Here is a 25,977-nt window from a genome sequence, read left to right on the forward strand (position 1 = left end):
CATCAAAAAAAAAATGTAACCACACAGCGAAACAGACATTTTCCATTCAACGCGTCGCCCATTGAATCTTGCTCACACATTCTAAGATCATTTCTCCCCTTTTTATTTTTTTTCTCTCGCCTCCTTTTTAATTCATCTTTTATTTTGTTAGCCATTTGAGCGTCGAGAAATGAAAGCATTTGCATTGAAAGGACAGGTGGGTGTGAGACACCAGCATGTCTGAATCGCAGCATTAAGAGCAGGGGGGGGGGGGGGGGTTTCAAAAGTAAGAACCATTCAGGCGGCAGGAGGAGCAGGGATTTCAGCAGATATTAAAAGATGATTGTGCGTGGGCTTTTTTTTTTCTCCTGTGCTCCGGAGAAAGAATGTAAACCCTGTATCAGTCAGACCGAGGATAATAAACCGCAAGAAAACATCAGAACACAGCACAACAAACACAAACAAAAAAGAAAGATGGGGGAAAAGTGCGGCGTATAAATAGTTCAAATATTTCAAGTGATTTCAGAATGCGATGGTGAAATACTGGATGTTTGTGTCCTCAGCCACGGCAAAGTCTTTGACTCTGTTGTTTTCACTGTAACTGTATCAAGGCCATACACATCCACAGATACATAAATATAACAGTAATCAAAGTCATTATGATGGTTAGCTGTCTGTTGGCTGCATCTTGATGTAGCAATTTGAATCCATGTATTCCCCACCATAAAAAAAAAACCCAACAAAGATACATACATTATTAAAATGTAAAATAATTACACACACACACACATACTGTGTATATATATATATTTATATATTGACAGCTGCATCAACACTGAACATCACTGGTCATTTTTCAATGCTTGTCTGTGATGAAGTCTTTGTTGTCTCTTTGTCTCACACATCACTTTTTTTTGATTTGTTCTCATTGCAAGAAAAAGAAAAAGGTTCAGAGTTCAAAGTGGTTTCTTCTCCTCTTTGATACTTTTGTTACTTTAATTAAATTGGACACGTGAATGCATGTCAGAACACAGCGCGTATCACCTCGTTTTTTATTTATTTTGCGGAATAACATTACCAGCTGCTTTGATAATCTGACTCAATAGTTGACACACAGAAGTACTGTAGACGTGAATCATGCACACACATCGCTGTGGAGACGCCGGCCAGCCACCTCCAACGTTCTGCACCAACCCTCAGGAACACTGAGACGCAGTGTGGGTCCTACTAAGGGCTGGACCATTTTCAATGGGATTATTTTGATTGATATGGCAATTGCGATATGATTTGCAATAACAGAGGGAACGATTGCATCATTTTCTACATCACTATTCTCATTTTCATTGAAAACTATATTCAAATGGTGTTATTTTTCTACAGATCTGTACCAGACAAAGATGTTTTCTTAAGTCTGTAGAATATGATGTGTAGGCCAGGACCCTGCCGCATGACAATATTTCATTTAAAAAGGTAGTTTAACACACAATTTGCCATTAACAAATGTTCAAAAAATTGCTGTCGGCCATATTCAGGTGGCTACCTCCGGGTCTGGAAAGTGAAGCCAATGCATTATATATATTATATTTCATTTTTTACTCTATTTTTTATTTCTTTACCTGTATCTATAAATGCTGTTGTAGTGAAATTTTTTTTGACTTTTGTCCAGGCCTCTTCCTGTCCCTTCCTTCACAGATTATCATGTCTGCTGATGATTCCAGCTGGCACTACCTCCAGATTAAAATGACTATCAGATACATGTTGTTAAAGTTTAACTGTTTGGAGCTGGATTCTTTCATCCTATTGTGATCAATAGTTCCGTTTCCTCACTTCTGTGGTTTTCAGAGAGTCTCCGTCACCTGCACTGACCGACCTCATGTCGTCCTCGTGTTCACAGGCCCGACCTTCAGTCTTTTAACATCTCCTGTCTTTCCTCATCAGAACCATGTGGAACCAGGTGAACAGCAACGACCAGACGGGCCAAGTGGCCGCCAGGATGGAGACCACTTTGGGCAATGCGAGCATCTCCATCTCCCAGCAGCAGGCACCCAAGAAATTTGCGCCCGTGGTCGCACCCAAGCCCAAGTTCAACCCTTACAAACATGCGGGAGAGCCCACCTTCTCTGACAGCGCAGGTAACCACACGGGAGAGACACCAGCGAATCGCTAACGTCACGCAATTTACAATGAAACCTTTAGAAACAAGAAACACTTCAAGAACATCTCTTCTTTCCCTCGCTAGCGGGAGTTGATCTTTATGTCACATCTCTGTTATCAGACTTTGCTCACATCAAACACATCTCATGTTGCCCTCTGCCATTTGTAGTGTCAGTCCGCATTCATGTTCCACTTCAGCTTAAATGATTTATTTTTCTCAACAATGAACTCTGCAGTTTCCCTCAGGAACAAGTGAACTTGAGCAGCAATGTCACTGTATTGATTGTGGGTACAGCCGCAACTTTGAATGTCTTAACTGTTGCACTTTAAAACAGCTACTGAGCTGTGGTTCTCTTCCAAAACACTGTTATTAAAGAAGAGATTAATATGATGGTTATGACACATCATTTATTCACCCTTTATTTGCCAGATAGCGGAGCTAATTAGTGTTTGTTTACATGGTCCCAATGTGATTTATTTTTACGATCCTTAAAGGCTCATTGATAAAAAGATGTGACTCCAGCCAACAGTGTTCTGCGTCTGGACCGTGAAGAGACCTGCACAACAGAGAGGAGCAGTTAGTGCTGTAAAATAAAAAGAGCATAAAAAGACTCTGAAACATACTCAATGATGCGTGAGAGGATTGTATTGTCGTAGTAACACACCCTTACATTCAAGTGTAATTCTAGTTTATTGCAACATGGTTTCTTTCAGTAACAGAACAGTGGATTGTGAACCCTTAGAGACCCACATAGACCCGTGTTAATAACAGTGGTTTACCTTTATCTTGAGATGAGAGGTCAAGGGACCCCTTTGAATATTGCACAGCCAGTTTTCCCTCGCCCAAATTTTGCCGGACTTGGCATGATTCAGCCAGCATGACATTGTACCAGTGGATTCATCAGGCCGACTCGTTTCATTTGATAACAGTATCTTGACTTTACCTTTAAGACTCAGTGTGCAGGTCTTTGCTGTCAGAGTATGCATCGAGCACATGACTCTGATATCGGTGACCTGTAATCTCTCTCCTTTGAGCCTCGTATCAGGCGCAGCCTTAAGGCCTTGCAATAATTGCACATTTTGTGATGGAGGTTTTTTCTTCATGCACACACTCACATATTTGCATCGTGACAGAGGCCGTGTTGCGTGCCTAATTTCCAATAAACATACAGTGTGAATCCAGGAAGCCTTGCAAGATCTATTTTTTTAGGTCCCTTGGGAGCTGATGGTTTGTTTGAATAAAAGGGTTTGAATACTGCAAATTATTATTCAATAAACTGAGTTTCAGTGTAACTTATTTAATTGGTCTTTGTTCCATTACAACAGGGTTATGCTCTAGAATGATTAAGATTCACATCTCAGAGATTATTCAAGATAAAGTAGAGTTAAATTGAGCAAACAGACAGAGTTGTGCTCTGCAGAGCACAACTCTGTCTGTTTTGCATGAGACAGAAATGACTCCGTGCAGCACACTGCCGTCATAATCACCTTTGATTAGTAATATATGTTGAGAGAGAGGCTCATATTGTCAGATGTGATATCTAGTTTCCTTTAAAAAAAGACTCGTGGCGTTCCGACGTGAAGTAAGTGAAGAAGTGAAATGTGAGCGATTCTTAGCTTTACAGGGCGATGACCAACATCTTTTATCCCCATAAAGGTCATTTCATATTTAGATAACAATATATATCACGATGTAGCATGTTTTCTGCTAAGTAAAACCTCTATGAAATAACATCATGGTAAAGCCTATTTTTTGTATACTGCTGTCAACAGTTTCAAGTGAAATTATAGAGAAAAAGATGAATATATATTTTCATATATGCACCGTTTGTTAATCTCATTAAACGAGTGATAATGTAAAGTGTGATGTAAAATCAGAACCGACATATTGAAATGATATTCACTCAAAAATATATCAATTCAGACGGGGGTAATGGTTTATCACGATATCTTAATGTATGATTTTAGAAAGATGATAAATGATCATATTGAAATGTTGCCCAGCTCTACATGGCCCTATTTTATTTGTTCAACCAAAGAAACACAATAATAGGATGAGTTATACAAATATCATTTCCATTTTTCATTTTCCAATGAATGCTGTCTGTTAATCGTCATTGAGTGCACAGAGCCAGTTGTTATAAAGTCAGTGTCAAACGTGACACTTCGAAGGTTTCATCCAGCCACACATGTCCCGCCTCCCCATCTGCTCCATGTGTTGTAATGTGAATATTATCTAAACCTTTAACCTCAAACCCCCCCCGAGAGCCCCAGAACCGGGGAAACGGTTATGAAATTCAGCGAGCACACTGTCGGGCTGAAAACACTGCAGTCTGTGGGGGTTTGTGGTTTGAGTGGTGGACCTGTCTGGTACTCCAGATGTTAGTTTTGTAAGAAATGTTCTTAGACGGCTCCCGTTTGGGCTCAAAAAACATAACATCACGCCAACCTGTTCATTTACTAGATTTGGTCTGTGGTGTCCATATATACTGTATATATGGAGCCCTAGAGGATTAATGATTGTGACGAACAAACGTCTTTTATTATGTATTTAATCAAACAATATTTCTGTGACATTACCTCCACTTCTAATGGACCACGGATCTCTAAAAGCCTCATTTGACACTCGTCACTCAAGGATGCTAATTTGACAACATGGCTGAGCTCAGAGAGAAACACAAACCGGCCTTCAACTTCCAAATGAAATGAAATTGTACATTCTAACCAGTGGCAGTGACAGTAGTAATATTATTATTATTAATTCATTATTTCTTTCTTCAACAAAATATCGTCCTCTGGGGAAAAATCCTTCGCGTTTGATTTCTTCTTCGTCCCTCCGAACAGATACCGCGGCTCCAGAGGAAAGGGCTTCGGCCGCTGAGTTGGCATTTGACGAGGTCGGCGTAGACGCACCCTCACAACGTGTTCGGCCATTTTAAAACAAAAGGTGTGCTTTGAAACCTGTGCGTCAGATGTGCATTTTGGCCTTTTTAGTGTTGATTATCATACTCATATTAACAGCTTTTTAGATTTTTTGAAAATTAATAAAATATACATATGTAACTCCCAGTTCCCATCGTTAAAACCTTATAATTCCAAAATGTCATTTGACCGCAAAGCATTTAATCTAGACACAATGAATCATTGACCGGGGTTAAGAGGATTAATGAAGCAATATAAAGAGGGCGGGGCTGCATTGCAAAAGATGGAATCGTTGTAATGTAAATGTCGTACTTGTAAGGATTCAGTCACACCAGAGTTCCACTAACATCTCATAACCTCAGTGACCTAATCTCACTGTTCTCTTCCCTCTATTATTCTATTATTGTCTTCTGTTATCTCTAACCATGTTCACATTGACTGTGACAGTAATTACATAAACTGGCCATTGCTCTGAATTTTGTCTTCATTATACAGATTCAGTTGAGGTCGACTATAGAAAGGGGAAAATATGGAGGAAGCACTAATTAATATCTGTTTTAAAGTCCTTGCAGCTGTTGCCAGGAATGAATTGACATTGTCTTTTTTGCAGATATGTAACATTTGCAGTGTGTTGTAGTGACAATTCAAGTGGTAAAGTCTTCTGCCTTTTGGGCCACAGCAATATTTTTCATTAACATTTGATAATGACACTGGTGATTAGTTGTTGTCAGCATTTTGAACACGCAAATATGCAAAGCCATCTGCAGACATCACTTGTCAAAGGATAAGACGTCTTTACGGGAAAAGATTATCTGGGTCTCTCTCTCTCTGTTTATTTATTTTCTTTTATATCAAACGTGGGGAGCGTCTGATGTAAAAAATTGAGGATTAGCATAAACATTTGGGACAAGTCAATTTGGCACGGCGCCTCGCTGTCCCTTTGTGTAGCGGGGGCCGGTGTCGGGCTGGAATGAGCCGTCTGAGGATTGTTTGTTGTGCGGACAAAAGAAGCAGACGGGGCGGTGAGCGGTTAGCAAGGTCGGCCCTCTGATTTATTTCGATTTTTTTTATATAGGTTGAACTTGTTCTGATTAAAGCCCTCCCAGCAGGAGGAAGTGCATGACATATATGTCTCAGACAGTGACCCTTCACTCACAACTCCTTACAACAGATTTTAGGGTTTAAGTTGATCTCAGACGGTACATGAGCTCCAGGAAGGTCAGTCGTGATTGCTTTTTGCACAGAGAAGTCGGCGCTCCGCCTTCTTCTTATGCACATTCTTTGCTGCAGCATTTAAACTTTTTCTGTTTTAAGTTTTAGGAAAAAGTACACTGATGATGATGATGATCAGCAGCAGCTCTGCAGCCCTCTGTAGGAGAGGTGGACAAAATATCATGAACACTTGTACGAGGTAATGCAATCCAGTGCAATAAAAACTAGCTTTCTAAGGCAGGTGAGGCTCAGTTTGGTTGCAGTGTCATTTTATGCCGTCAAGCTTTGGACGTAGTTCAAACAAAGGCTTCGTGTTATTGGCAGATGGAGACAACAGGAGCACCTGTGCATTGTGCTATTTACTAGTCTTGCTTGAAATCTTTTGTTACAAAGAGACCTTATTTTTTTTTTTAGCTTACACTCTACCGTGACAAATTTTTTGATTTTATTGGAAGGGAAATGTATTCTGGGTAATGTATTTTAAAATGACATCAGTACGATACCACGGCAAAAACCTAAAAGATCAGGAAAACGAATGCAAGAATAGATGACAGGACATGGAACCACAATTCTTCTTTTTCCATTTAATAAGACAAAAGATATTGGCAAGGTGTGAGAAGAAGCCATAAAACAGGAGTGAATTATTGTACTATTGTTTGTTCCTACTTTTTTAATATCCATCCAGGACTGGTGAAATTTAGATCGGCTACACATGACTGCTTCTAACGGGTTAAATCCATAGACGGTAAGTGTCGCTCAAAACAACCGAACTCGGAATAAGACATTTTTAGGCGACCGGAATGGTACAAGTAACTTTCATGACCTAAAAACTAACTGGTACTATGACAAATCTATGACAAAGTTTCTTGACAAAATTATCTTTTAACTTGACAAACGTCACGTGTTGATTCATGGCACAAAACAGGATAAAACCAAGACGAGGTCCCATGGGGGACCATCGATACTGCTCTAGTATCGGTGTACAGTGCTGGGTGAAATGTTTTGCACACGCTCCGTTGGATTTGTGTGCAGCTGTTTTCAGAGATCAACACACGTCGGTGACGAGTTGGAGTCTGCTCTGAGCTCTCTGGCACTTCTCCGTTTCAGTGTTTTCCATCTCCACATGAGAACAGAGGGTTGAACGTGATGTTGAGGACAGAGGTGGTGTCCATGAAACCGACTGGAGAGTCACTTTCTCTTTTGGGTTTTCTATTGCCCTTTACATGTACATGACATTCTAATCGATGTATTGAGAGATCTCTCAAGCTGCTGCCTTGCACCACTTTTATTTTCACTAAACAGTTTTTCAAACAGCTTCTGCAATATCTGACGATCTGAGTCCAGCGTTTAAATGGAGAATTTTATTTTTTTGTTGTATGAAGCAGATGTATATATTGATATGATGTGACCAAAGAGTCTCTGTCACCATGGGAATGAATCATCACCAGCCGCTTCCTTCAGAATGTATTCATGTTATAAAGAGACTCAAATCCATAACTTAATAAATCAAAATCTGATTTCCTCCACAACAACTTGTGACGCCAAGGCGGGGTTTTGCCTCATGATGTCCGCTGTTGATTATGAAGCTTGATAAGTTTTTGTGAAAGTTGAAAAACATCCGAGAAGTGTTGCTTTTGATCAAACTTCACGCGTTGAAGTTACCAGAAACCCGCTAATTGTTTGCTCAGAGCAGTTCAAAAGTGTCAAACATGTGCATAAGCTGTTTTTATTCCTCCCTGCTTCACTGGCCAGAGGCAAACTGACTACCGGTTGTTATGTCAGAGTCCCTCATGGGTGTCGCCATGAGAATTTACAGGAAATCCACCAATGAGTGTGTCGGTGTCCCCACAGAGCCCACCGGCTCGCGCTCTGAGGCGACACAAAGGCCACTTTTATCTAAGTAGAACACATACCTTAACTTGTGTTTAGTCTGCAGTGTGCCGCAAAGTTGGTCTTTGAATCTTTGCTTCAAAGTTGAAGTTTTTTTGTTTTCAGAAAAGACTTTCTTTTTTTCTTTTTTTTACAGTGTGGAACCGTGTGTGTGTTTTATTACATCTATTGTTAGGTAATGCAGCCAGAATGAGACGTTTCGCTTCTCTAAATCTGTACTCTATATGAAGGGTTGCAGCATCGTGAAAATATTTTTTCTTCATATCCTGTCTGTGCTTTCAAAGTGTTGTCTACATGTCAAAGGACTTTTGAATGCTGAGTACGATTTCAAAAAGTAATTTGCTCGCCGGAGAAAGTGGTCTTGATTGCGTGAACCGCTCTGGTATACATATTACATATTTTGTCATAAATTTATATATATATACATACACAGGGTGTGTTGTAGGCCGATACTGATGTTGATATTTGAAAATTAAAAAACACAATAATTACAAAAATAATATAATAATAAAAATAGTGTATTTCTTGTCACCTGTGGCAATATATGTGACCCAACCGGTTTGATTGGCCTCTTCTCTTCTCTACTGTATTCATTAAATACTTAGTACTAAATCACATCACTGCATTAACAGTTTCTTCCTCCAGTCTTGAGCTATTTGTTATTTGGTACGGTTAACAAGCCGAATGACAAGAGTTCTCCGTCCAAGAGATCACCTAATACATTAAATGAAGCATCCATTAGATGGTAATTAAGTTTGAATATCACCGTGATATTTACTCTGTGGAACTTGTTAGCACGGGATATCCTCTCAGCTTTCATTTCAGTAGCTCATAAAGCCATGCGATATAGTTAAAGTGAACCCACTCATAGAGCTACTGTAGGTTTACAGGAGATGCTCAGCTTGCAAAGGTTTACGCAGCAGTGACTGTCTGTCGTGACATTTGACCGGCTTTTCTCCCTCTCCCGTTTAGTTTCAAAGAGATGACAGAAGAAGCTCACCCTCTCTGTCTTTGATGAATCACGCTTTCGCTCATCGGTGAACCTTCCTCTCATCACATTTTGAGGCACTAATTGTTCAGCCCGTTGGATGTTTTTGAGCTTTAAGATGGGGGAGGGAAAAAAAGGCCAGCTCTCAAACGGTTCACCTATCCTCTGCATTTGTTTCTTCGCTTTCATACAGAGACATAATCCGTCTATTGTTCCTCATCTGAATTTCTCCTCCCGTGGGAATTCTCCTCAGAGCAGCAGAAGCCAATTTGGGTCTGCCTCTTTACACTTAAAAACAAGTATATCTCCAAAGAGCTCCAATCCCTCCCATCCCTCTCTAAACCCAATGAAGTCACAAATCAGTCCTCTATGCGTATCATGCTAATTAAGAGCAGGGCTCAGCTGCTCTTCTCCAGCGGAAGCTGGAATAAAACGGCTCCGTAATTACGTCAAAACAATGCGCACTCAACCTCCGCCGCAGCGCATTTGGAGCGGGGTGTGTGGAGATAAAGCACGCGAACCAACACCCCGGACTTAAAAACACTTTGTCCGTTTTGTCTGCAGGGGATTAAAGATTTCTTTTGCTACTGGATAAAGTGTGATCTTATTTTATTTTGAAAACCGATTTAGGGTTTTATGCGAATATAAATGTAATCAAGTACTGTGGAAGTTTTTTAACATTTCAAACACCAGTGACTCAAGCTTTCGGCTATGACTCAAGTTCAGATCGTGGGAGATAATTTATGTTAAAAAAAAATAAAAATAAACTTTACAGTGATGGGACAAAAAGTCACTTCTCCCCTGCTCCTTCTCTTATGAACACTTTCCTCCACCGGAACGCCGGCTGCGTTATGTGAAAGTCGGTCGTGCTGGGCTTTGTCCTAAGTCGTTAAAGACCAGATGGCCAGCGCTTATACACGTGTAACTCTGATAATATTGTACATATGTAAATCTATAAACATATGCTCAACCTCCAGCCCCCACAGAATACGCTAATCCTCAACAAAGAGCAGTACAACTATTCTCTAGTGGTATTTCTCTTTTGCAACAAAATCCATAGTGTCAAAGCGTCTCCTCATAGACGTTGACCTCAAAGTTTGCAGCCATTAGTCATACGCTGCACTGGAAGTGTTTATAAACGTGTCACTTGCTTGAGAGACAAAGTTTAATATTCGTCTCGGTGTCACAGCTGGATCCATCGCCCACCCTTTCATCTTCCCCTCAGCAATGCTCTGGATCCCGATAACCAATTACACCTCTTACGTCCTCTCCAATAGCTTTAATCACTGATTAGGATTCCTTGTTCACAATGAAGCTAGTTAAAAGCAATTGCTCAATAAAGACAGGGGAAGTTGTCCCATTAAGTCTGTGTTCCCGCTGCTTCTGTCATTAGCGCTCGCTCTGGAGCTTCCAACTCCCGATTGTCACAAATGGAGCCGGCTTCATTCACGGCACAGAGGCCGCTCTCGCTCCGCCGCGCTCACGCCGCTTTCAGGCGTAACACGACGCCGCGAGCACCACGCGGCCCTTCAGAACGGAAAGTGCTCGACAGCTCAAACACGTGTTGATTTCAGATCCATTAGAAACAGCAGAAGTATCGGGTGAGGCAGACGGACGGGATGACGTTTGGACTACAGCAGAGAGCCAGGCTTGTTTTCAGGCCTGGGGCTCTGTCGGGGCAGGTTGTGTATTGGCGGGAAGCCAGTGAGGGTTCTCGCAGCGACTCGTACTGGTTGGTTTGAAACCAGTGTGTATCTATTCTGCATCCGTTTCACCCTAACATATGAATAAAGGTCATCTTTTTCAGTTCCTGCAGAAGAGAAAGAGAAGTGGGAAGATCGAAAAAGTGTTTGTTTTGCAAATTGTATTTTTGTCGTAGTTAAAAATACAAATGTTTTCAGTAAGTAGAGTATTTAACCGATTTTTACCCATTTCTTAATATTTCAAACAACCAGCATGTTTTGGAAAGTTGTGGTTATTGTTTTTGCTTCAGTGTGGATCCAGATCGAACTCTTAGTTTCTCTCCTCTTGCCTCACATTCCTTATCTCACTTTTGTTTTTAGACCTGTTTGTAAGTCTCCTTTTTTATTATCAAAAACATCAATCAAAGACAAAAGCATTAAATGAATAATTAAAGGCACTCTGTGGACTTTTTGACCACTAGTAGTGCTATTGAGTAATGTTTTTATCAGCGCCCCCCCCACCCCCCACCCCGTACAAGCACGCGGTAGCTCGGAGAGAAGCTGTGCAATGTGCAAGTATATTTTGGTAAATATTGTTTGTTTGTTTGCAAGAAAACTCCGCAGGGCAACTTTAAGTTGCAGCTGTAATTGCTTTTTGGGTGTGATGATTGTTCAGCTACAGCTATTTACCTTTGTACACATCTTCAGTGTGAGTTGTGTTCAAAGGGAGGGGCTCAATACTCTCCGGCCATTTGAGTTCCAACAGCACTGAAGAGACGGCTTCCACCCTTTTAGCACTTCTAATTATTATTTAAATGTAGATATAAAGATCTTCTGGCCACCAGTGATGTATTTTCAAAGTCAGATAGTTCCTTTTATAGAAGAACGTTACATTATTGGAATGAGCTTCAACATTACATGCCACTTAAGTAGAGACACTCCAGATTTAAGGGTTAAAAACAATGTCACTATGAGATATCGCCATGAAACTCGCCTTGATTACTTACGTTGAGACATTTTTTTTGTATGACAATTTTTCTGAAATTGTATGCAAATGTAGCATTATATTATTAAATATGTGCTAATTTGCCTGAACTTACAGACACAAAATATGAACATTTGATAAAGCCAGGTTCACATTACTTGTTTCATTTTGTCGACATATTCGAGTCAAAGGTTTATGTAGAGAGGATTTGGGATATATCTTTGTATCACTCCACAAAAATTAGAAAATTGTGTCAACAGCCATAATGTTTAGGAATCAAATATTCTATAAATCAGGTTATGAATGACATATGAACGAACCCCTCAGTAGAAAGACCTTCAGGATATAGATAGGAGTGAAACGGGAAGGTTTAGTGTACGTATTTAAAATACCACCATGAAACTTCCATCAGTTGATTACTTGCATTAAGACGATTATTTTTAAGTTTTCTGAAATGTTATGTTTAAATATGCAAATAAGGCCTCATGTGTGTCTTGGATGTTTTCGTTCCTCTAGTCTGAAAGAAGACATCTATAGAAATCTATAAATTGACCCGAGCATTGAAAGCGACGTTCCTGCCTGTACCGTCTCATCTTGATGGAAAAGGCTTCTATTAAAGGACCGTTTCTATGCTGGAACTCCTGTTCCATCAAAGTCTCTCTTTCCACTGTTCCACGTTCAGAACTCTTAAGACCTTTTCAATAAAACATGCATCTCTGTAACATTTACAACCCTCGCGTTTCCTGAAATGAGAAATCCAAAATATCTCCGATGTTCTGGAGGAAACGTACATGAAAGTTAATGTTTTAATTCTCCGTAAGCCACGAGTTACAAGTGACTTATATGTTCTGGCAGAGAGGATCTGTGCCGGAGCGAGGTGGGGAGGGAGGACGGGGGCAGAGAACTTGTTGTCGAGCGGCATATTTTATTTCCTCTCCCGTGGGTTTAGAGGAGCTGTTACACTCTGGAGTTTTAGCGGAGGCCACAAGGTTATTATATAAACAATTCACACGGAGGCCCTCGAGCACCCGGAGGGAATGTTTTAATGCAATGCTCACAATTTCTGAAATACTGTAATGCTCAAGACGCAGACATGTGTCCAATTTTAACCATGCAGCGTTATCGCTCTGTCTTCCTTTTTTTTCTTTTTCTTCTTCTTCTTCTTCTTTGGGCTGTTTTGTCAAGGCAACTTAAAAAAAAAAAACCCACGCTTAATTAATTTGGTCAGCTGCCTTGGATAAACTACATTGATGACATCAATTAGATTCTAATGAAAACAGATAAAAGCCGTGGAAAGCAAATGGAATTTCTGAACAGGACTCATCAAAGTCTTAGCGTTGGAACAAATTCCCATTACGTCTCATAAAAGCCTTTAATTTGCAAAGCTCATGTCTGGTTTGGTACTTAGAAGTACATGGTCAAATGATTCAGTCGTGAGTCCTGCGCCAAAGAGGAGCCAAATCACAATTTAATTTGGCACGTAACTCCTTATCCGGTCCGAAACATGTGGTTGGATGCAATCCTTGGATTAGCGTGGACTTTAGAACTACACATTTGGCTCGTTTCCACCTGCTCTGGCAGAACAAACACCTAGCCCAACCCGTCTGTAACACAGCATTTACATTTCCAATCTGCGGGACAAGAAACACACGCTTGCCCCACATTAGTACTTCTTAGTTAACCAAATTGCTACAATTATGTGTGTCAGTCCGTTGGCGTGGGATGGCGAGGCTCCGTTTCTCCGTCTCTTTTGCCACCTGTCTCTCTTTTGGAATAACTGCAGATCCTCTTTCAAATGTCTGGGATTTTATAGTTCAAGAGAAATTATGATGAATAATCCTAATTTCTCAGAATATTGTACAGATGGATTCAACAAATGGTGCATTATATCGTTCAGACAACTGGAGGATAAATACGGATGTCTTTATTTACTGAGTTTTAAATATCTAACTCGGAGTAACTTCAGAGTCCCTTAAATTCTCAGGTCATAATAATCAATCAGATCATGAGTGTTTCTGGTATGCACAGATAGCGATACAAAGAGATATACAGCTTATTCATTTAACTCTGGCATCTGATCGGTACTCGGTATCTGTATCGGAATCGGGACGTTTTGGCGTCCTGACATTATTGAATCAGAAATGGATGACAACATTATTTAAGCCGTCTCCGGGTACCCAGAGCTCTACGATAGCGCCTCATATTTGTACACAGACCGGACGAAAAAGGAGACTGTACACATAATAAATTAACAATTAAATTACGGATGCAGCAGCTGCAAAGTTAGCATAGCAAGGCATAGCCCTGACTGATCTAAACTCCAAGAAAACAAGCCTGTTAAAAGTTGTTTGCTTGTCGTCTTGCGGATAGACCTGACAAAGCATGAATTCAGACTTTTTGACAAATCGGCTTTGTCATGTAGTTATCTCGGCATCCCTTTGATCCATTTATTGCAGTTGAATTACTGCAAAATCTGTTTATTTTGGTTCGCCTCAAGAAGCACCGGAAGCGGAAGGCGTCCATGCTATTAGGTGCTGAGCAGGTTGTGTACAATGGAGCTTTTTATCTGAAAGCAACTGCTGATGAGAGCGGTGAGAGTGAAACAAAAGAGCAAAGTTGTGAACCGTGAAAACCAAAACAAAGAGCTGAAAGAGGCTACAAGAGGAACTGCAGAGTCTGGTGATAATTCACTGCAGGTTCATCACTATGAGCGAACATCGACATCCTAAGTACATCTGTAAAAGACACTTGAACTTTACCCACTCATAGCCGTGTTCTTTATTTGTTGTCGCTTCCACAAATCCAAAAAGGGCCACGGTTTACAAACAGCTGCTCAGTGTATCACACAGTTCCACATGACATTACACACACATTTCAGCCTCATGTGCCCGGGTCTTTGAATGGCTGGACGCACACAGGGAAGTGTGCCGCACATGCAGGAGCTCAAGCAGATCCATTCACATCTGTCTGCACAATAACCTCAGTTTATCTCACTGTGTAACATAGTGTTGGCCATGCAGAGCATCATGGGAGCTGTTCACCGTCCAGTTACATCAAAGTTCATACGACTCACATTATCCACAGATTCGTACACATTTTTGAAAACTTTTTTAGTGTGAGTCATACGTCAAATTTATTGTTGTTTTCTGCACCCGCCACACTGGTTATTGAGAATATAAATAAGTTAATTGTGCGTTAATTCAGTGGCGCAACGTCTGCTCTTTTAGAATTGTGACGGTTTGAAATGTAGGAAAAAAGGGGAAGTATTTAATAAGCTGTTTTTGTTCCTCTTGGTGTGTGTGTGTGTGTGTGTGTGTGTGTGTGTGTGTGTGTGTGTGTGTGTGTGTGTGTGTGTGTGTGTGTGTGTGTGTGTGTGTGTGTGTGTGTGTGTGTGTGTGTGTGTGTGTGTGTGTGTGTGTGTGTGTGTGTGTGTGTGTGTGTGTGTGTGTGTGTGTGTGTGTGTGTGTGTGTGTGTCCCCATCCATCCCAGCGGACTACCCCCCCCCTCCGCCACCTGCCGAAGAGTCAACCGGTTTCTCACCACCCCCTGGTTCCTTCCCGTCTCCTCCACTGATGAACTCCTGCGATTATCAGGTGAGGGGGGGGGGGGATGTGGGGATGTGTTATTGCATTCAATTTCATCTCGGTTGTCAGGAACTCTCGAAGAGTCGTCACGGAAAGCAAAAGACGGCCCCGAGCTCTGCACTCAGTACAGCAAAAAAACAACTACTGCCTGCCTGTCCATTTGCGCAGCAGCCAACTGCAGAGACGTCCAGCTCCAGATGCTGCCTGGAGCCAGCTGTCCTGACTGAAGGACCCACACACAAGCCGGCTTTCTTCAGTGCAGGAAGCATAGAAGGCTGACACCTATTGGTGGAGCCTGGTTATAATACCCACAGGCGTTTGTTCCCTCCCCGGGGATATCTGGCCCCTGCGATCTGACCGACACGCTCAGCACTTGACCCATGCTGCGAAAACCCTCCAAGTGCTTCACATTCCCTCAAGCCCCCCTCTTTTCTTGATCCGACCATGTTTCTTATCCTACGAATGCTTCCTGTGTAGAGACAGAGTGGATTTATGCTCTTCCCACACAAACTGTATACATACCTGTAGACTGGGGATTAGCACTATGTGTTTTCATGCGGTGTTATGGCCTCAATGTATAATACCGCTCATAGGTATGCAATTATTTTAAAAGGTGCAGCCCAACGACAGTTACATTATGAATTCCCTGCTTTCACTTAACACATTTAGGATCGGCTGAGCAGTTAGAAATTAAATAAGCCATCAATAAAATCGTACATATTAGAAATCTGTGCAAAATTTGACTCCAAAAATCCTTTCTGCCATTGAATATTTTATGAAGCCACAGATAATTTTTAGTAAAAAAAAAAAAAAATCAAGGCCAATGTTTATACTAAAGCCCTGCCAGTGTCACTTCTCTCATACCAGATCTGTTGCCTAAACTCACATATGTATACCCAACTGTGTGGGACATGTATACTACACATCCTCTCTTAAGTGTGTAATCACAGTCAGAGTTCTTAAAGTTTAACATTGTGCTGTATATTGCCGGTATTATAACAACAGAATTCAGCATCTGGCCCGTGACCCATTTAAAGAGGTCCGTCTGATATTTGTCCCTTAATAGCAACTATCAGTATTTCATATTTAACCTGGCTACTCACTGCTGTCAGATACTTTCAAAGGAAAAGAAATGGGACTTTAGTCTCCTAGGGATTAAAATAGCTTTTAAAGTACTGTCCATGTTTACTTGGATTACCTCCAGGACCAGTACAAGTGCACCTAATGATCTTTAATGTGAATAATTTGATTCAGGTTTAACAACGGTCAGGTGCCCATATGTTCACTGACACAGGTCTAACTTGCTGTTCACTCTCATCATTCCAACACCCGTTTCAATGTAAGTGATGGCCGACAAAATCCACACCTGTGCGCAAATATATATGCGCTGAGTTAGTCAAATCTAGTGAATATCTTCCAAAGTTGCTCTATTTTAGCACAAAGTTCTACCACCCCTCTACTGTCGCTCAGCACCACAATAATCCGGGGAACCACTAACACCATGTGTGAAGATGTCCATCAGACCGCTGAAGCCTCACATGAGCTTCAGCTGAACTTTGGAATTCATTTTTGCACAAAACAAGGGAGGATTTTGTCTCATGTCACTCTCGTTGGAAGCAGGGAAGAAGAAGCCAAAAAAAAAATCAATTAAAAAACCTATTGGATGATGAAATTGAGGCTGTTTTTCTGAAAAGTTTACATTTGTGTGTTCACAGCACAGCAGTGATGAAGTAGACATGATAATAAGAGATAATCGTGTCGTTCCCTTTTTACCACTGCTGTATCTGCCATCTCCTTCTGAACAGCACCGGCAGTAGACGTAAAAAGAAATGAAGTGCTTAATTAGTTTTAAAAGTGCTTTAGTGTTTTTCATCTCTGACTTTTCTTCTCCTGTCACATCGGCTGGCCATGCAACTGAATTCCTTAATACGCCACTGGTATCTTAATTACGTGCCCTGTAGCCAGAGCAGAAGTCTTTTAACTGCAGAGGGAAAAAGGGGGATAGATATCAATCAAAATGTCTTTGTATCTTCCTCTCCGTGCCCCGGCAGACAAATCTCACACACTGAAGGAATACGTTTAAATGGTATTTCCTCAGAAGAAAGGAGAACTATTCCTTTATCGCCCTGACCGGGACAGAGGTCTGGATTGTGACGAGCTGATGCTGAATCCTTCAGCAGGAGAGAGGGAGACAGAAGCAGCTAGTTCTCATCGAGGCTGTTGTCCACATTATGAAGCCCTCCACGGCGAATTCCAACACATCACAAAGACCGCCATGTTTCCTTTCATCCCCCTCGTTATTCCCCGTTAAATAAGTTATTTTCTCTTATTCTTCTTTTGTTGATTTGAGACAAGCCATTAGTGTTTTGCTTTGTTTACCCCCTCCCCCCCCCTCCCTGCTCATGATAGCCTTAGATGCTTTTTAAGCAGCAACAGCTCTGCTCCAAATGGAGGCAAGCCCTGCCTGTAATAGATTGTGACAGGTAATCCAAACACATAACATTAGAATAAGAAGCAGTCACTGATCCAGCCAACTCAAAAAGCCCCCGCAGGCAATTGCAAGAAGTCTTCTTGCAATTGCAGCATAGTTCAGAGGACTAAAAATATATGTCATTCCGTGGAGAAATTCCCGGGAATTTTTGTAGAAAACCGGGTGTCACTAACGGTCAGATCATTTTAGATACTTAGCTGCAGATTTTTGTGCAACATTTTTTATTATATTTTGTCTTTTTTTTTTTTGTAATATGTTGAAGTTGTGTTTGCTCTGCGGTGAAACTGTATGAATAAATCAGCGAGGTCTCAGACTGCTGGAGTGATCCTGTTTCTGACGCTTTCAAGCTTCATCTGGTAATAAACCAGTCAAATAAAAATCAAAGCAATTCTCATCATCTTTTACATGTTTAAAATATGGAATAGAAAAATATCTGACTTTAATTCTTGAAAAAATAAAATAAGAAATTGACCTTTTTGTTTGATATACTGCTGGATGAGATTGTGATGAATAATGCATGAAGAATGAAATACTGTAAATCCAAGTGTGCTGAAAAGCAGGAGGTGAATAGTGCTCTGCTTTATGAACAGACGATGCGTTGCATTTCTCCCAGAGAGAAGTCTCTGCCATGTGTGGCTTACCAAAGGCTTGTGCCAGGTCAAGGTGAAGCGTGAACTCTAGACTGTAATCCACAAGAGAATGTCTCTGAGTCAGTGGAATTACTCCTCATTGATGATTATCTTGTGATCCCAACCACGCACAGTGACATAGTTGGTCATTTCGCTCACTGTTTGCTCACAGGTGAGAGGACCAGAGAAGACCCTGCAGGAGAGGCGCTCCAGTCTGGATGCTGAGATCGACTCCCTCACCAGCATCCTGGCCGACCTGGAGAGCAGCTCGCCCTACAAGCCACGCATCGCACAAGTAGGAATTAACTCAAGTACTGTATTTGAGTACGATGTTGTTCTTGAGTATTTACATTCTCTGCGTCTGTGGTACTATTTATACCACAATATAATATGGTACTGTTTACCCAGTGGCGGGCCGTGCATTTTATACCTGGGCCTTCACTGTTGTCCTGCAGCTGAAATACCACCTTATAACCACATGATGGCGCCACAGCTATTATTCATTTTTAAGGCTGTAACTATCTTCATAATAAACCGTTCAGTACGAGTCGTTAGAATAATGCTAGAGCATTTAGAAAATGCAAAAGCCTAAATTCAGGAAAATATAATGTTCTCAGCTGGTCTGGCTGCAGGTTCCACTGTCATTCCTTAATGACAAGCCGAGATCCAAAGAGATTATCATAGGATTTTACTTTCACAACTTGGACATTAAACGTACTGCTCTGCAATGTCTTTCCTTGTCTCAGTCTCCTGTGTCATGGTGCATCTCACTCAGTCAGAATGCCCATATTTGATTGGCTGAGCTGCATCACGTGATGTGATTCACTACCCATCAGCCTCTGCTGGCTGTTAAGTTTCGTTTCACGATAGTCACGTGCTCGCCCACTGACCAATCACAGCACACTCTGCACCTCGCGGCAAAGCTACACACGGACACTGAGTGGCATGTAATGCTGACGTCATTATAGGCCGGCGTGCAGGCTCTGATACGTCAAAGAATGCGCCCAACATGTCAAACTAAAGATCTGATTGGTTGAACACTATGACAATCAACAATATTTATTTACTTTAATCTGCACTGGCTGCAGGTGAGAGTGTGCAGGCCTCTGCCTCTGTTCTTACCTAGAGACACAGAGGTGAGATCTGATTGGATAAAAGCTCTACTTAAAACAAGCTGCACTGGAAGCAGAGCAACTGAGGAAGACAGTAGCTGTGCAATGAGAAAATAAGATAATGGGAAAAATATGTTTATAAATTATAATGCATGTAGTGTATTTAAGAAATATTATTAAATTATAAAATAGATATAGCTTTGTGATTCTGTTTAGGCCAGCAGAGAAGGCCTTGCAGGCCCTGACGGCCCACCACTGTTTTACCACACTACATTCAACGGACGGCTGTAGTTTCGGGCTACTCTTCACATTAAAGGTCCAGTCCACTGATTGTACACATACAGTTTAATTAACTGGTCATGACCAGTACTATTCCATCTGTGAAAATAGTTGAACATAGTGTTCTTTGTGGCTCCGGAGGGAGCTTTTTCAAGTTTTATAAAAACCGATGATGTCATAGTGACGTCATCAGGGTTACTTCAAATCTTAAAAGGGGAAGACTGCGTTACGACCGGGCTGTGTAGAGTTTGAAAGATGTAGGTGTGTATGTGGCAAGCAGGGTGTAATGAAGATGCTATCAAGTTGCACTATGGGAAATGTAGGATGCAGGGTTTTGAGGGTGTGGCTTATACTAGGGACTAAAAGTTAGCATATATTGGCCACTGTTGCTGCCATTTTGAACATTTGAAAAAGAAAAAAACTCTCACAAGCCCTCCAACTTAATTAAAGGGAAAAACTAAATGACCCGAGTACCCCTTTAATATTTTACATAACGAAACAAAAACAACCCTGTAAATTTACATCACTGTTTAAGATTCAACCAGTTGTACTTTCAAGTAGGGTAACTGGTAGTTATGAGTAAGTGCGCTAAAGTAAAGGACCACAGCTACAATTCATAACTGTACAAAAGTACAGACTGGTTGAATCATTTTACACGATTGAAACTAAATTACTTTATCAAATTAGGTTCCTGCAGGAAACAGACCCATATGTTGCATCTTTTAAGAATGTTTTGCACCGATGAAAAAATTTGTCTTGACCTATATCATTAGTTGATATTAAACGGTATTAAGAGCAACTTCAAAAAGTCAAAGCCTTGGGCAGTTCACTAAATTGTTTGACACACAATAAATGTAGGACAGGCGGATAAAAAAACCGAACCAATTGTGTTTGGTGTATGAAGTGCTCGGAGGGGCTTTTAACGCCGTGCAGATCATATCTGAGTGAGATATTCCAGCAATAGTGTAATACCTGAAAGGTTGTTATCTGTTAGGCCTACAGACGTGGCTTTCACCACCAGTGCACTATATTCTAGTCCAAAATATTCTTAAAGGTATTCCAGTTTTTATTCTGTGGGTTATTTACCGTGTACTTACCATGTCTACATGTTGTCTGTTTTATTTATTTATTAAGGGATGCATATGTGAGGCTGAAAACAGATTTAAGGTGATCAATTATTGACAGAGCTGTTCATTTAGCTACAGACTGTCTGTGTTCTCCTACGAGATGCACACATTTACATCCGCTGACCTATTATGACACATAGTGACTTTAATGTGGAGGGAAAACACAATCAAACTGGTTCAACTACTTTCATGGCACTTTCTGTGAATATACACTTTTTTTTTTTTCTTTTTTTTTTCCCAGACTTTTAAAATGCATGTCATTTTCATTTGTGGAAAATGACACTTGAAACATGGTATTTTGGAGGGAAGTGTGCAGCGTGACAAAGACAGACAAAAGACTGTCGGTTGCAATTGCTTTTGTCCTTTTGGTTTAGCGACTCCTGGCTCCCTGGTTAGAGGGAGCAGCATGGGTGTACCACACACAAAGTGAAAATGATTGCACCACGCGGGGGAAACATAGCGGATACGGGGCGACATAGAAATGTGAAATGATACACATTGCAGGCAAGTAAGTAAAATATGATCTGGTGATTTCTGGATGGCTTAGTGTTGTGGAAAGTCAGTGTGTTCACAGATACTGGTGTTGAATGCCATACTGTAATAACATAACATTATGTGCTCATAAAATATGGTGAAATGCCGTTTTGACATTGAGCGGTTTGGCAGTAGAATACGGACATTGTGCTCTTGGGATAACAGTCTGCATGGACCAGCTGCCCACAGTGTCTGTGCACGTTTCCCGTTGATGGAGAACTTGGTTAAGTTCAGGTCCTTTCTCGTCAAAACTATTCATACAGGCAGCGCTGCAAATTTGCGACAATTTTAACACTTTTTCAAAAAGGTTTGAATATCATCTCACAGTATGGATACTAGGGCTGGGCGGTATGACCAAAAATGCATATCACAGTATTTTGTAAGATTCTGGCGGTTTCACGGTATATCACGGTATTTTTTTTCCCGCGCAAAAGCATTAATTAATTAACGCCGAAAAGAACCGGCCGGTCAACCGGCCAGCGGCGAACAGCTGTTTGTGTGGCGTGGCTTCTGTTCCGTCACTTCCTGTTTCCTTCACCTACATTCCCCTGGGTCCTAAGCCCCTCCAAGTACAGCTTCTTATCACCCTCTATGTACCAACGTACATTTATAATACATACCACACATATTACACGGTAATCAGCGTTGCATATGTGTCTAACCAAAATACATTTTGTTGTTCAGTCTTTGTTCATCCTTCTTGTTCCTGGAAGTCAATCCCTAGCACCGCCTACCCACTGACATCACAGGCGTTGTGTAAAACGGCAAGATTTGATTGGTCCAGGACCAACGTCCAGTCTGTCGTGTCTCTAATTATCACGTTCAATCATGTCTGTTTAATAAAGTGTAGGAACAACAATGCACTGTGTTATGGGGGCTTATGTGCCTAACTTTATTAACTACCCATAAAACCACAAGTTGATGTTTTTATACTTTGGCTTTGTCCAGATTACACAAACGACAAGTCTGATGCTAAGCTAAACTAGTGGCTAGCTGCTGGCTGTAGCTTCATGTTTACAGTCATGAGTGGTATCAATCTTCTCATCTAATTTGTGGCAAGAAAGCGAAGAAGTGTATTTCCCAAAATGTTCTACCATTCCTTTAGTAGAAAAAAACCTTTTTTGTTTTATGTAGCTGTGCTGTACAGTATACTTTATATTACATTAGTGGCGTAACGGACCACGGTTGGATAACCCCTCATGGTTCGGCACACTTGTGAACATTTTTTGTTTTACTGACCTCGTTATTCACCAATATTCAGTAAAATATGCGATCCGGACGTCATTGATGCTTTTCTAGTCGCCGCTCTGATAATGTTACATTGTAAAAACCAATCGGTGTTGAAATTGACCGGAGGAGAGCTGGTAACGTGGCTAATGGAGAACGAACAAAGGTTACATTCACTTACATTATGATGCGTTCAGGCTCTGCTCAGTGAAAATGAGTATTGGGCGAAGGTAAATTATAACTTTATCATGATGTGTTCACATGTGATCTCGTAGAATGTAATGTTATTGAGAAACTTGAATAAATCCAGTTGTTTGAAGGAGATGTTTTTACAACAACATAAATATATATTAGAGATGAATTATGACTGTTTACACTAGCTATAAACAGATTATAAAACATAATTTAATCTACTAATGACAAGATTTGTTTTTATAAATGAAAATACAATCTTTTATTTCATAATCATTTGAATTGTGTTTCTTTATGAAAAAACACTACAAATTACTTTAACAAAGTAAAAAGATAACATTTAGAATTTTTGATGTTCACACTGACTTCAGAGCAGTTGAAATATTTTTTGGGAAAGCCTTGTAGACCAGCTGCTATAATCAAACAACAAAGGGATCATCAATGATCTGCAAGTAGTAAAAGTAATATTTTCTGCTGTTTTCTTTTGTGCTGCTCTGATTCTTGATCCGATCCTTTGCACCTCTATATTACATACTGCTAGCTGTCAGTGTTACAAAGTCATCCATTCTCACCGTTTGCTTCACTTTGAAAGCATCAGTTCCTGATCTTTTCATTTATTCTGTGTGTTTCATGTAAACACACAGAAACAAGTGCACAGAAGCCCACATATTCACACTGCACAGAAGGACAAACACTTTTATTAGGATGCGGAGCTACCAGCTGCTGAAGCGCATTTCTTTTTCCTAAATAAAATATAGTATAAGTGCACACCTTTGTTGGGTTAAAAAAAAAACGTGCAGTATATATCTGAGCAGGAGTCTGAAAGCCTTTGTCAACACGACTTGAAAAATTGATGTGCACCTGCTGGGCTCTCTGTGCTCGCCAACGGTCGCGCTAACTAATGTATGGACGCCGTGGCGCTTTTTACCTGTCAGGGTCAAAGTCGTCCCGCGTTTTATTTTTATCACCGCGAGCCGTTGCAAGCTTTTTCTTGAGTTAAGGGCGAGGAGCTGCACCACCTGTGTCTCAGCAGAGTGCACATACATGCCGTGACATGTATAAATCATGGCGCGTTATGCATCGGGACGTTTTGTTGACTTAACCCTGTTTCTGCGGTCTTGCGCCGTCGCCGTGTCTTCTCTCTGGGAGCTTTTTGCACATGGACTTTTCCATTTTGATTGTTTATTTTTCAGCAGCACGAGCATATGCAAGCATGCGCGCACGCACACACAACACACACTGTTACTTTCTCCTCAGCTGATGCTGATTCTAGCTGATTAACTCAGGTTTTGACCCCCCCCCCCCCTCCCCCCTCCCCCTGCCCAGCTGCGCCCGTCAGTCCGTGCTCGGGCTCTTTCAATGCTTTATTCTACAACACAGCACTGAACTGTGTCGCGGGCCAGGCTTTTAAGTACCATCCAGCTTCGGCACAACGGCCGCACAGTAATCTTCCGCTTGTATAAGCAAAGAGCAACGAGCGGTCTTGATTTACAGCTTTCCTGCGTGCAAAGCAATTACAGAGCCAGCTCTCCGAAAATCAATAGGTCCCTTCCAAGCTCTGGGAGAAGAACCCCCCCCTCCGACGCTAAAGTTGGAATCAGCGAGGTGACCTTACCTGTGCCATCCTCCCAGACGACAACTGCAATGGACGTTGCCGCTCATTCATAAAAATTCCAAGTAGCATTCCGGCAAACGTTCAGCCGGCACTGATGCCTCACAGACATCAAAACAATTTAGTTTGCTTTAGTTGGTATTCTCTGTGGCATAACAGTGGGTAATGAAATGTGATCATTATATAATCCCCATTTGTTCTCTCTCCACTTTCCATCTTAGATGCGATTTGGTATTTGACACAGTTAACTAAGTTTGCGTTGCAGTTTGTTCGCTTCATCCTGCGACAGAAAAAAATATAAATAATAAAATTTAAAAAAAATATATATAAAATGAAGCCGGACCTGATTGTGATGAGAATGCTCTTTGTTCTGTGAGAGGTTTCTATAATTTCAAATATTTGAATATAATTGCACAAAATTGTCATGAATGTTACTAGACATGTGTAAAAGTTGTCCATTCTCATTGTTTACCCGTAGGTCTGTGCTGATCTCCAGGCAATTTATTTGAATGTAAAAATGAAATTCATTACCAGCTGAGTTTTACTGAGAACAATGTGAAGCTGAAGGTGCGTTTGAAACGTCACACAGTGAGCTGTGCAGCTGTGTTTGAGTGAGTCCCATGAACACAGCCGTGTAGTGATACTAGAGAAGTATCAGATGGACTATAGGAACTGAAATGTTGTGGTAAAAAGTGTGTATGTGTGTACTTGTACTGTGCACAGGGCCATTGTCTAGCAGACCGGGCACTATCCTGGTGGGCCGCCACAAGTTTTTCAAACATTATTAAATTATTATTATTTTTTTGTCTGACCGGCCATAAAACAAGTAGCTCGGCCCAATGTTTCTGTGTGTATCAGTTCCACCCCGACGCGCTCTATATGAACGTGTGTATGCACGCTGAGCAGAGAGTCATTCAATGTCTGACAAATATCAGCAAAATAATTCATGATTAAACGCATAAAGAATTGCATTTGATTGCACAGACTGGGCACATCCTCATTAGACGGGCTACTTCGGGAAACACCCGTGGCAGTGTCTTGACGATTGTGCAGTATGAATTACAAAGTCAGCTGAAAGCGCTCTATTTTCTATTTACGCCACACAGACGTTTTCATGCTTAATGAATGAATGAATGTTGGTTTTTTTAATGCTTTTTCATGCTGAATGACTAATTTACACAAACTTATGAACTCTGGTAAGGACACAATTTAAAGTGGTGCTATTGTGCGATTCTATCAAAATCTGATCTGTTGATAATCGATTAGTCGACAAAATCACAATAGTGTTAGTCGACTAAGAATTTCTTTACTCGGGGAATGATTCGAGGAGGAATGACAGAATAAGTAAGTAATGAGGTCCAATGACTCAGCAAGGTT

At 41.0% G+C, this 25,977-nt stretch overlaps 1 protein-coding gene across 1 annotated transcript in view; it reads left to right on the top strand.

Annotated features, from left to right (window-relative positions):
• lpp (LIM domain containing preferred translocation partner in lipoma) overlaps positions 1-25,977 on the top strand; it is a 136,288-nt gene that overhangs the window by 49,301 nt on the left and 61,010 nt on the right. Inside the window, 3 exon segments of the mRNA XM_076079139.1 lie at positions 1,918-2,111; positions 15,303-15,406; positions 18,690-18,812. Coding sequence (XP_075935254.1) covers positions 1,922-2,111; positions 15,303-15,406; positions 18,690-18,812 — 417 coding nt within the window. The 5' untranslated portion in view covers positions 1,918-1,921.

The sequence above is a fragment of the Anarhichas minor genome, unplaced genomic scaffold (genome assembly GCF_050575085.1).
Source record: "Anarhichas minor isolate MPS153535 unplaced genomic scaffold, ASM5057508v1 ptg000071l, whole genome shotgun sequence".
NCBI lineage: Eukaryota > Metazoa > Chordata > Actinopteri > Perciformes > Anarhichadidae > Anarhichas > Anarhichas minor.